The sequence below is a fragment of the Oreochromis niloticus genome, linkage group LG1, assembly GCF_001858045.2.
Source record: "Oreochromis niloticus isolate F11D_XX linkage group LG1, O_niloticus_UMD_NMBU, whole genome shotgun sequence".
NCBI classification, from domain to species: Eukaryota; Metazoa; Chordata; class Actinopteri; order Cichliformes; family Cichlidae; genus Oreochromis; species Oreochromis niloticus.
Window position 1 is genome coordinate 3,330,137 of NC_031965.2, and position 13,099 is coordinate 3,343,235.

The following is a 13,099-nucleotide window of genomic DNA, read 5'->3' on the forward strand; positions in this document are numbered from 1 at the left end:
AGAGCAGGAGCCCCAAGAGCCTAGAAGCTGGTGGTGGAATGGTTGAATGGAGCATGAGTGATGAGAGGTGGAGATGGGGAAGAGGTGGGTTCCACAAAGGCGTGTGCAAGGAAGAATAACAGAGTACACAGCATGAATGCTGACTGGCCTGGAGAAGGTGATTGGACTAGACCACTTCAGGAATGCCTTTAGCCACACCTCACCAGGTGTAGACAATTGGCAGTTAAACCTAGGCAACACCTGAAGACAATTGCATTTCCACTGTAAGGAGTGTAAGGGTTGCAATGGGCTGTAACAAAGGACAAGCACAGATGAGTCCACTATCATAGACTGTAACATCATTCATAACTTTTTATGTTATAAAGAGGGTGGCAGTAGAGCGTCTGTGATTGGTCACATCAGAGAGTGCTTGGTTGCTTGGTTATCAGAGAACTTAGGTTACCATAGTAACCAAAGGTTTTGAAGATGGTAATATTGCTCAAATCAACAAAATATTAAGGAATCATTAAATATGTGGAATAGTTAATTCTTTCCTTTTTTTCATCAGTGGTTTACACACTGGCTTGGCAGGTAAAATGTCACTGGTTCGATTGCAGCCAGAGATACAAATCCCTTCAGGGTTGTTCCCGGAAGGGCATCTGGTATAAAACTCTGCCATATCAAAAGATGCTGAGCTATCAGGTGTGGTGACCCCTTGTGACAAGGAAGCAGCTGAAAGTAAAACACTGTTTTGCTTTGTCTTTGTGTAAAGCAGTGGTTCCCAAACTTTTTTTTGCCAGGCCCCCTTTGTTTTACAAGAAAATGTTCGCCCCCCCCCCACCACCTAACCCCCCCGCAGAAACTCATCCTCCAAACACACACACCCATATTTTGCTCCATTGCGGTTTATTTCACACCTCAAACATTTAGTAAATGATTAAGCAAATACAAGTAAACGGCAATAAATTACAGGTAGTAATAAAATACACTACTAACTCTTTTACGCTGCGTCCACACCTACACGGGTATTTTTGAAAACTCAGCTGTTTCTATGCGTTTGGGCTTTTCGTCAACACGTAAACGGCGTTGCGATTCACCGAAAACTGAGATTTTTTAAAACTCCTTTTATGCGTTTACGTGTGGACGAGGATTACAGAGTTCGTCACGCAACCTCAAAGGTATGTGCCTCTTTTCACGTCACGCTGTGCGCCACGTTATTGTTTACATGAGATGAATTGCAGAATGGCAGATAGAGACAAAATACTGTTACTGTTAATCTGACTATCTTCAGGTTTTACACGCTTACATATACACACGCAGTTACTGTCCCTCCATTTAGAAAGGCAGAGGCGTCACGGTGTAATTATTTTACGTGTAGTTGTTTTTTTTCCTGTGTAGTAATGTTCAACATTGCGGTCAATACATTTTTCAAAAAATGCCTCTCTGTGCAAAATGGGTTCAAAAACAAAAACAGCTGTGGGATACTGTTTGTCCGTGATTTGGAGAGCCCAGCGCTGCTCCCGACGCAGGGAAAACTAATTCTGCAGGGGAGACCTACCTTGGCACTTGTGCAGGTGAAGCCAAAGGGAAGATATGCTTCACCATATTTTCTAGTCTTTGGCTTGGAAGGAAGTTGGTTTGGAAACATATTTGGCGATGCTTCATCTCCTGCTTTGTGTTTTGTGTGGGAGCCCCGTCAAAAACCTGTCCATAATGCTAGCAGTGTCCAAGCTTTCTTTTCTTTTTTTCTTTTCATACCACGCCCCCCTGCAATGGCTCTGCGCCCCCCCCTAGGGGGCGGGCCCCACACTTTGGGAACCTCTGGTGTAAAGTGTCCTTGAGTGTTTTGAAAGGTGCTTTTAAATAAAATGTATTATTATTATTATTATTATTGTTAATGTTTTGTATAGAATCATAACAAAATGTGACAAAATGTGAAAAGTTCAAAAGACTGTGCGGCTGTTTAGCTGTGACTGTGCCTGTCCGTCTGCCATCAGCTGAGAGAGATGCCGGTCAACTCTCTGGAGAAGCCGTGGACGGTAGACCCCTCTGAGGTGGCAGAGCGGCGGGATCTTAGGGACAGTCACCTGGTGTTCAGCATTGACCCACGCGGCTGTGAAGATGTAGACGACACGCTGTCTGTACGCAAGCTCCCCGACAGAAGGCTGGAGCTGGGAGTTCACATTGCTGATGTCACTCACTTTGTCAAAGAGGGCTCGCTCACAGACTTGGAGGCACGTTCAAGGTGAGGAACTGGTTGGAGTGGTTGGGTAGAGTAGGTGAAATTTAAAAGGATAAAAGAAAAGCTACCTTACAGCATCTTGCATAAGTGTTCAAAGGAACTTTCAGAAGTACAAAGAGGCAAGAAAGTTGTTGCCTGAATTAATGTTGCAGCAGTAGCATGCCTTATAGCGCAATTATAAATAACACAGAGGGCCACCTTAAATAAGGCTCGTGTCTGTTTTGAGTCACAGATGTGAAGCATTAAGCCTTAAATGTCTATCATTTAAAAACATGTAGAAGGAGTTTACAGGGTCCATTATGGCTTAGAAAGTATCACTGGCACCAGGAATTGAACCAACAACGTTCTGACCATTGGTTCAATTCCTGGTGCCCTCGGGCTTCATGTTGAAGTCGCCTTGCACAAAATACTTAACCCCCAAATTTCCCTGGATGCATCCATTAGTGTGAGTGTGCATGTGAGAGAAAGTGCTTAAAGGTATAGACTAACACGCTGTATGAATATGTGTGTGAATGGACAAATGCTGGTTGTGCTAAAGGGTGGTTGGGGTTCTCAAAGTAGAGAACTGCTAAATACAGAATATAGTGGTCCATGATATTATGAAGAACTTGCGCTCATTTTGAGTATGATGCCATTAACAGGACAGGGGATTGTGTCCCGCTGTGGGAAAGCCTTAATGACTTTCATTGTGGCCTTCATAAACATATATTACTAGGGGACATGGCAGCCATACTTATACACAACATTCAACCAGAAGGTCATACAGCAAAAAAAGGAAAAATGAGTTCGGTTACAACTAAATTTGTTTTATTCTACTGAGTGGTAGAAGTAAAGAACAGTGTGTCACACACCATTTGTTTTCAGATCCCCCTTTGTAAAGTTAATGTTGTTAGGAAAACACTGGAGGGCACATGATGGCAAAGTCTTTTTTCAGACCTTGAATACCTAATGTTAATGGTTTGTCTATAATTGGCTTTCAGTGCATCCTATTAATAAAGAGGATGATGATACAAGACAGTTGAACCACAGTAATAGAACAAGAAGATATTCATCTGTATTTATGTACAGATATATGCACATGTTCTGATTTATTTATTTATTTTGTGCTGTATTGTACAAATGAATAAAACTGAGTTAAAATATCTGCAGTAAATAAAGTGAAGGTTGGGGCTGCAAATGTAATGCTTGCACTTGATCTCCACAAATTTCCCTTCCTGGGATTGCATCGGGAGCTGGAGCCAAATGAAACATGCAGCAATGACCCCATGTGACAGGGAAGCAGCCAAAAAAAATTTGTATCACAGCTGAACGGCCGACAAATCTGCAGCAACTGCATTATGCTGTCATCTCCATATAATCCAAAATCTCTATGGAATTTTTTCAGCACCTTGTGGAGTCTTGGAAGTGAAGAAATGAGAGTGTTCAGAAGGCAGAAGTGTCTAACCCAGTGCTAATAAAGTGTATCTGATAAAGACTGGTGAGTGTAGTCTGCAGATAAATTAGTAAGAAGGTCCATGTAGTTTTTTTAAAGCCAGCAGCAGCACGTACAGAAGAGTAAGTGAGAGAGAGCAGAGTGAGAAGAAACTAGCGTGCTTGTAAATGTCAGCAAAACTCCGTATAGACTGTTAACAACGTGCACTTGTGAAATAATACTGAAATCTTACTATATATATTTTATGTTGTGATTTTTAATGTAGTTTTGGTCCTCTGCTTTCTCTCTGACTTACTCTAACATTCCTTTTTTACATTTCATAACTGTCATAACACAAAGCACCGTGCAGATCACCCACCTGTCCAACTCGCCTCCTGCAGTTCCAGACTTGAGTGTCATGATTGTTAAAGAAGTAAATTAAAATCTTATGAATGTGGTTTGAAGCCTTAAATTCTATCTCAGAAAACGGGGAATATTTATTAAATCATAAGAAAAATATTTTGCTTATTTATTTCATCGTTCCTGACTTATTAATAAACAGACTAATAAACAGAATGATGAAAATGACAAAGATGGAACAAACTCTGAATATTTAGTACTTATTTTCAAATTATGTCTCATTTTTGATTAGAAAGATTGGAAAGAAGATGATAAAGCTGCTGCTTTGATCTCATTGCCTTTTTATATTTATTCTGTTACTTTTTAAGGGCTACAACCTACTACCTGGCAGACCGCAGGTACGACATGTTGCCTGCTATTCTCAGCGCAGACCTTTGCTCACTGCTGGGAGGTGCTGACAGGTTAGTAGACTTCCCATCATGCGTTTCATTTTCATATGCTTAAAATGCATGCTAGTTGTGTAACTGACACTTTCAAATTCAGATATGCAATGAGCGTGCTTTGGGAGCTTGACGCAGAATCCCTTGAAGTCCAAGAGGTCTGGTATGGTCGTACACTCATCCGCTCCTCTTATCAGCTCCACTACGAGCTGGCTCAGGCGCTCCTCAACGGAGAACAGGTTGAGGTACTGGAACTGGCCAACCTCGGTCCTCAGGAAAGGGATTCTAAGGTAGCTCAACTCACTGAGGCACTTGAGATGCTCACACATGTAGCCAGACATCTTCGGGCAAAGAGGGACAGAGGAGGAGCGCTGGAGCTGGAAGGAGTGGAGGTATGATTGGTTTCTTGTGTCTTTGTAGAGTATTTTGTGTGTTTTGGTAACGTGTGTACTTAACAGATTATATAAATAAAGACTGCAAACATTTAAGATTCATGTTCTTAATTGAAAGCCTAAGCATGATATAGCTGAGTGTCTAACCCTAACACATTGTCATTACTGACGTCTAACATATGACACAAAATGATTCAATAAATCTTAAGTGAATCAAACAAACAAAATAAACCGTGCACATAGCTTCAGTGGAAAGAAATCCATTCTGCAGATTAAAAACTGGTACCACTCTCTTTCTTCCACATTTCAGCTGCAGAAGATTCTCCCTTCTAACCTTCTGTCTAAGTGATAGTTTGACTTAACCTCTGTGTTTGGTAATTTTGTCAGATGACATCATAGTTAGAAAAGTCAGTATCAGTCACCTCAAGACACTTTATATTGTAAGGTAAAGATCCCACAGCCGAGGGGAGGAAAACAGGTCAAAAGACACCCTGTGGAAAAGGGCCAGGGATTAATGATAACTAATGATTAAATGGAGAATGGTCTATAAACACGTAGTCAGTGATGATGATGATGATGCTCAGCGTCATCATGAGAAGACCCCAGCTGCCAAGGTCTATTGCAGCATAACTAAGGGAGGATTCAGGGTCACCTGATCCAGCCCTAACTATATGCTTTAGCAAAAAGGAAAGTTTTAAATCTACTCTTAAAAGTAAAGATGGTGTCTGTGTGCCAAGTCCAAACTGGGGGCTGGTTCCACAGAAGAGGGGCTTCAAACTGAAGGCTCTGCCTCCCATTCTACTTTTAAATACTTGTTACGACCCGGCTCAAGGCCGCAACATAAAAGAAGATGAATACCAGATTGTGGGATGAGAAGAGGCTTTATCTTAAAATGGACAACCAGGTCGGCTAAAAATGGCTGGTGCCACTAAGGCAAACACAACAAAAGAGATGGACAAAATGGTGAACGGAGAACTAAACTATACTGAGAAAACTAAACTACTGACCCTGAACAGAAACAAACCTGAACACGAATAACAGCCAGCAGAAAACATGATGACGGTTGGGCAGCAGGGAAACACACGGATGAGACATGGTGGATACACAGACGGACCAGCCAAACTACAAAGACAGAGGACGCGACTTAAATACACACAGGGAAACACAGGGAGATTACACACAGGTGGGGAACACAGCTGGGAATAATCAACAAGACGAGACAGGGGTAAAACTGAACACACTCACATGAGACGCAGACCTTCACAATAAAACAGGAAACGAGAACAAATCCTTAAACATAACATAAAACAAACACTGACAACATTAAATCATAACATACTCTAGGAACAACAAGTAAGCCTGCAGTATGAGAGTGAAGTGCTCTAATGGGAGGATACAGTACTAGGAGCAGGATTTTAAATTTGAATCTGGATTTTACATGAAATACAGAAATCTGCTCTCTCTTTCTAGTCCCTGTCAGGACCCTTGCTGCAGCATTTTGGATTAGCTGAAGGCTTTTCAGGGAGTTTTTAGGACATCCTGATAATAATGAATTACAGTAGTCCAGCCTGGAAGTAATAAATGCATGAACTAGTTTTTCAGCATCACTCTGAGACAGGATAAGATAAGATACCTTTATTAGTCCCACAATGGGAAATTTCATGTTAAGGCTGCCGACCTATTGCACGCAATGGCGGCGCCATCTTACCCTCCGACCATACATACATTACACAAAAACATCACATGGGGAAGATAAGGAGAAAAAAATAACTCCCCCCAGACTGAGCTCCAACAGGGAGATCAGTTTGAGAACAGAAAAAAAACACCTCTGTGCATAGCACATGAAAAAACTCTTAATACACCAAAGAAACACATGACAAGCAACAGGGGTGGGTAAAGGGTGAGAGACAGCCGATTTAGACAGTACATCCGGGCCTGCAGCCTATGGACTGGTCTCCTTGATCCACCGTCAGCATCGAAAGGGAATAAGCGTCAAAGGCGTTTGGAGGGGGGATGAGTGTATGTCTGCATGTGTATATATATATGTGTGTGTGTGTGTGTGTGCGTGTGCATGCGTGCGTGTGTGTGTGTGTGCGTGTGTGTGTGTGTGTGTGTGTGTGTGTGTGTCCAGAGTTCAGCTGAGACAGTGTCCTTTGTCCTGCCAGGCTAAGTAAACAGTCTTCCAGCCAACCCAGGTGGCCTTGCATAGAAAGGGAAGAACAGTCTAAACACAGTCGTTATCAGGGTGTTGTTGTTCAGCTCCAGCCTTGAGACCACAGCTGGCGCCGAAGGGGTCTCCGCATGAAGTGATGGTGGTTTTTACTTAAGTGCGAACAACTCATATGAATTTCAAAGCTGTTCTAACAGTCCGACACTGGTCCAATCTCCCGTTGGAGAGCCGCGAGCTTCTCCATGATGTTATCAAACTTACGCTCCGTGATGTTGTCATTCTTGTGCTCAAAGAGCAGATTCTGAGAACTCACGGCAGCCGTGAGCTTCTCCAAGATCTTGTCCGTGCTGCACTCAATGAGCCCATTTTGAGAAACTCACGCCTCGTCCCATCGTTTCAATCCCAGCGGGCAGCCTTGTGGGGGTTTGAACAGCCGGTTCCGCTTTCTTAATTCTTCGATAAGCCAGGGCCAAGCCAGCTCTGATCAGCCAGAACCCTGTTATCATGGTTCCGATGGTTCTGAATAGGTAGATAAGGTAGGATATTTCTAATTTTAGAGATGTTGCGCAAATGGAAGAAAGCAGTCTTACATATTTGTTTAATATGTGCATTGAAGGACATGTCCTGGTCAAAAATGACTCCAAGGTTCCTCACAGTGTTACTGGAGGCCAAGGTAATGCCATCCAGAGTAAGAATCTGCTTAGATACCATATTTCATAAGTTGTTTAGGACTCAGTACAATAACTGAATGAATTTAGATGCAGGAGTCTTCCAGGTCTTTATGTTTAATTTAGTTTTTTTGCTGAGTTATCTACAGAATTAGGCGTCAGAATTACAGATAGATACCATATATTTCTTTTCATTGATAATAAATTATAGTACGGTCTAATAGAGACGTTATTTTTAAAATCAGGCGTATAATCAGAACATGTTCCTCAGCAGAAAACATTTTATCAGAAAGTCATTTCAGTGAGAATATTGGAATAAAGAACCAAGCACTCCACTGTGAAACCACTGACAGTTTTCACATTAGATCACAGCCATTTATTTACAGCGGCTGGTTGGCCATCTGTTAAAACCTCATATGAACAATTCCTGTTGTTCTATAAGATGCTCTCTAATAGGATGTCTTGGATTTATTTATTATTCAGTTATTGTGTTCCTGTTATGGCTGTACCCACACAGAATATTGATATGAAATAAAAATGATTCTCTAGGGTTGCTTCTGGGATAGTGGAAAAAACAATATATTTCTAAAAGTATGTTTAATGATTGAGCTGCCACCCAAAAATCAAGTTCTTATCTTGACAAAGCTGGATAAGGACAACAGATGTTTCATCAGGAGTCAATCTGGTACTCTTGATCTATTATATAAAACGGCCAAAATTGTGTTCAAATCCAAACTTTCTGGATTCTTTTGGTTCCTGCTGAAGTGCTTTGGAGCCCCTCAGTTCATCGTTAGTCTGAAAAAGTTCTGTTCTCTCCTTTTCCTTTAAGCTAACTTTCTTCTGATTGGCTGTCCACTATAAACAAAAAGTATGAACAGCAGATCGGTGGAGTTTCTGTGCCCATGACCAGAGCTGTGTGCCTGTTAGCGATATCTGTTCTTACTGATATGATAGAGAGGTGAACGTAGGAAAGACAGTAGACTGTTTTCAGGTTGAGATTCATTCACATTTGGTTCTCTGTGCAGGATTTGTTCCTGTAGAATGGTGCATGTTCAACCGAGTTAAAGTAAACTGTAGTAAAATGTGGCCCGCTGATGCATTTTCATATTCTTTTTCATTTAAGTCACGTTAGAAGCATTTTCCCTTTTCAGGTGGGTGCCCAGCTGGATGAGGAGAGGAACATTACAGCCCTGGTCCCTCGTCAGCCCCTGGAGGTCCATGAGACCGTGGCAGAGTGCATGATTTACGCCAACCACTGGGTGGCCCGCAAGATCCAGGAAGCTTTCCCCAACCAGGCCCTTCTAAGGCGTCACCCACCACCACAACAGGAGCTATTCAACCAGCTGGTGGACACTGCAAAGGCCAAAGGTTTCACCATTGATACCAGGTAATGTTTTTGACTGTTCAGTATACATACTGAGGAAATACCGATTGTGTCAGGCTAGACCCGGTGCAGCGGTGACCTTAGTCTTGTGTGCAAATAGCTGCATATTGTAGTCCAAGGCACATCGTGTTCAGACACACAAGTGTGTGAACCTGAAATTTTGCAAACACAGGGACACACTGAGGTGTCACATTAGCAGTCAGACAACAAGAGGACATTTTCCTTCAGTTCAATTGAGCAGCAATTCACAAGAGCAGTCGCCTCAAGGCACCTTATATTCCAAGGGAAAGACCCTACAGCAATACAGAGAAACCCCTAACAATCAGATGACCCCTGTGAGCAAGCACTTGGCGACAGATGGAAGGAAAAACTCCCTTTAAACCAGTGGTTCGCAAAGGGGGGGGGGCGTGGTGTGAATTTCAAAAAAAAAAAAAAAAAAAAAAGAACACTTGGACACTGGTAGCATAGTGGACAGGTTTTTTGACGGGGCTCCCACACAAACACAAAGTAGAGGTTGAAGCATCGCCAAATATGCTTCCAAACCAACTTCCTTCCAAGCCAAAGACTAGAACAGGGGTGTCAAACTCCAGCCCTCGAGGGCCGGTATCCTGCAGGTTTTAGATCTCACCCTGGATCAACACACCTGAATCAAATGATTAGTTCATTACCAGGCCTCTAGAGAACTTCAAGACATGTTCAGGAGGTAATTTAGCCATTTAAATCAGCTGTGTTGGATCAAGGACACATCTAAAACCTGCAGACACCGGCTCTCGTGGCCTGGAGTTCGATACCTGTAGACTAGAACATATGATGAAGTATATCTTGCCTTTGGCTTCATCTTCACAACAGCTGTCGTGCCAAGGTAGGTCTCCCCGACAGAATTCGTTTCCCCTGTGTTGGGAGCACACGCTGGGCTCTCCAAATCACAGACAAACAGTATCCCACATTCTTGATTTTTAGTTCACAAACACTTCTTATAACAACTAACTACTCCTGAAACTTTGGAGGTTTTATCTCTTTATACAGTTACAGGAGGATAAAAATAATTATCAGGCAAAATGTCCTTCATTTGTTAAAATAATCCCGTCTGATACCGCGTGAGAACAATAAATATTTAATTTTCTGTTGTAACCTTCAAACTGAATGGTAATGTAACGACACTCAGTTTTCAGTTTTTTACAAAACTAAAACATCACTACTTTCACTTCTAATTGTTTGTAATGGAGGCGGCGTAAACTCCGTGCTCAGCGAATGCTCGCCACGCAGGGGGAACACATTCTGTCGGTGATACCGACCTTGGCACAACACTGATCCTGCTGCAGTTTGTCTGTGATTTGAACTGGGGGAACAAACAGTATCCCACAGTTGTTTGTCTTTAAACCCATTTTGCACAGAGAGGCATTTTTTGAACCTCACTCAAGTCTCGTTTCTGGCTGTTCCTTCAGGTCCAACAAGGCTTTAGCTGCCTCACTGGACCGAGCTGTGGACCCACAGGACCCATTGGTGAACAGGTTATTCAGAATGATGGCCACCACTGCTATGTCACAGGCTCTGTACTTCTCCACTGGTGCTCATCCTCAAGACCAATACTACCATTATGGTACGATACCTCTGCACAGCTTTTATTGGCTTTTCCATGTCACTAGAGTCTCAGTGTGACTGTGGGTCAGTCCATCCGTCACACGTCTGCACACACTTGTCCAACGTCTGTTGTTTGCGAAGAATTATCCGACTAAGAACTAAAAAGAATGCTAACGTGCTGAAATTTGCTTCATTGTCGTAGGTCTGGCTCTGGATCGCTACACACACTTTACCTCACCCATCCGTCGGTACGCAGATATTGTCGTGCACCGCCTTCTTACCGCAGCCCTGGACATGGAGAGGGGCGTTGTATCTGGTAAAGCACCAGCCAGTAACAAAGAAGTGGAGGAAATGGCTCACCATATCAACAGCAAGAACAGGGTCAGGGGTGTTTTATTGTTTGTGTTTTTCAATGATTCACCTCTTACTATATTAACAGAAACTGTGCTGACCTCTGTGTTTCATTTCCAGGCAGCACAGGCAGCCCAAATGCGATCCACAGCACTGTTTCAGTGTCTGTTTTTCAAAGAAAGAGACCCTCAGACAGACCCGTGCTGTGTGGCTGACGCTGTTATCTACTCCATTCGAGACAACGGTGTATTGGTGTTTATCCCAGAGTAAGAACCTACTTCAGTCCTGTGTTTTGTTCTGCAGCCTTCTTCTTCTTTTTCTTTGTTTGATGGAGCTGTACAACAGCTCACAGACGGCCAACCACTCATATGTATTTTTAATAGACGAATTCAAAGTTTATGACAATGAATCAATTTGTTGGAAGATGTAATTTCACACTAATCAATGTATATTTAACAGTATACACACTAGTTTTATTTTCTCTTAAATAACCTCAAAATGAGTTACTGTACCTTTTAAATTGTATGAATTTACTAAACTAATTCCTTGAACATTTATTGCGAGTGGGGGAAATTGGCTAAAACCCCAAATCTTTTCTGTACCAGGCTTTAAATAAGTTAATTGCATTGCTGAAGTTGAGTCTGTGGGGAGGGACGGTGTTTTGGAGCCAGCCTTGTGACTGTCACAGAAACTGCAGTTTGTGGCACTTCTACGTTAGCTTAGCTAACCTCTGGAGGTTGCTGCTTGTTTATTGCGAGGAAAGTGTAATTTAATAACATCAGTGTTCTCCATGCTTGTGGTGTTTGTACAGGGATATGCAATATATAACAGTTTATTAAAATGTAACCTGTGGTCATTTTGAAAAGGCTGTAGAATCCATGTAATGATTAAAATCACAGGGCATAAAGCAGGTTGAATGATATCACTGAGTAAGTAAGGCTGCCTTTAATCTTCTCATTTACAACTCTGTCATTCAGCACCTCTGACCACAGCCATGTTGTTCACAGGTATGGTGTGAAGGGGCCTGTGTATCTGAAGAACAAAGAGGGCCTGGTGGTGGTAGCGAGACAGGACGGCAGCTGCGATTGGCAGGGCGGCACTGTGCGAAAATGCCCGGACCGCATTACCACCACCTCCAGCTGTGGCACCTCCACCTTCAAATTGTTTGACCACATCACCGTAAGTCACAGAAAACACTAATCAATCATTTTAAAAGGTTTCTTGTCTCTCATCCAAGACAAGAAATGTAATGCTTCCAATTGTGGCGTTTCTACACAAACCTTTTTGTAAAGGGAAATGAAAAATGACAGTGAGCGGTAATTCTCTATTGTTTTCACATAAACGCCTGTAAACGCTGCACGGTCACACTCTCTCTCGCACTCGGTAAATTATCCATTGTTCATCTGCACGTTTGTTACCACGAACGTCTCATGCGCTTATGTCATTGTCATGAGACACTCTCGCAAACAAAATCACGGTTTAGTAACACAGTAGCGCAGCGTGCTTACAGGAAAGTAACAGTAATCTAATTACCTTTTTTGCAAGAGTAATCCCTTACTTTACTCATTACTTGAAAAAAGTAATCTAATTACGCGTTACTGCCCATCACTGGTGTCGAGTTATATTAAGTTCAGACATGTTACACACGATGATTGTGAGGAATAAGTACATGTGATTTAAGCAGAGTGAAAACACAAAGAGCAGGAAACATTACCCTAAGGTTAGTTAACAAAAACAAACTGAAGTAACAGTGTGTCGTTCTCACAACATCTTTGGCTTTAAGACATGAAAAAAGTGACAGAGTACTGCTTCTTCCACTGTTATCAGCATCTTTTCTTTCTTTCATGGATTTATCCTGGGATAGTAAATGTCCAAGGTCAAAGGCAATGCTAACAACATAGCTTACTGATGGATGACACATGTGACCAAAACAAGATTCATTTCAGAAAGACAAAAGCATCATGTAACTGTTAATAAACCCCCACGCTCATGTCAACTGTCAGCTGTACTCACCCTTTCCTCGCTTGGAAACCTTAGCCCATTGTGTAAAAGTCTGAACACAACTTGTCCACCACAGCTGTCAAGCTATGATCATATTAAACAAAGAGATGATGATGATAT

At 42.2% G+C, this 13,099-nt stretch overlaps 1 protein-coding gene across 2 annotated transcripts in view; it reads left to right on the plus strand.

The window, feature by feature from the left end:
- The window catches only part of dis3l (DIS3 like exosome 3'-5' exoribonuclease), a 40,330-nt gene that overhangs the window by 25,242 nt on the left and 1,989 nt on the right, over nt 1-13,099 (plus strand). For both annotated transcript variants that reach the window (XM_003452613.5, XM_019350016.2), the window contains 8 exons: nt 1,977-2,224; nt 4,361-4,453; nt 4,536-4,824; nt 8,814-9,049; nt 10,492-10,646; nt 10,830-11,008; nt 11,099-11,244; nt 11,986-12,157. In XM_003452613.5, coding sequence (XP_003452661.1) covers nt 1,977-2,224; nt 4,361-4,453; nt 4,536-4,824; nt 8,814-9,049; nt 10,492-10,646; nt 10,830-11,008; nt 11,099-11,244; nt 11,986-12,157 — 1,518 coding nt within the window. The remainder of the gene's footprint in view (nt 1-1,976; nt 2,225-4,360; nt 4,454-4,535; nt 4,825-8,813; nt 9,050-10,491; nt 10,647-10,829; nt 11,009-11,098; nt 11,245-11,985; nt 12,158-13,099) is intronic.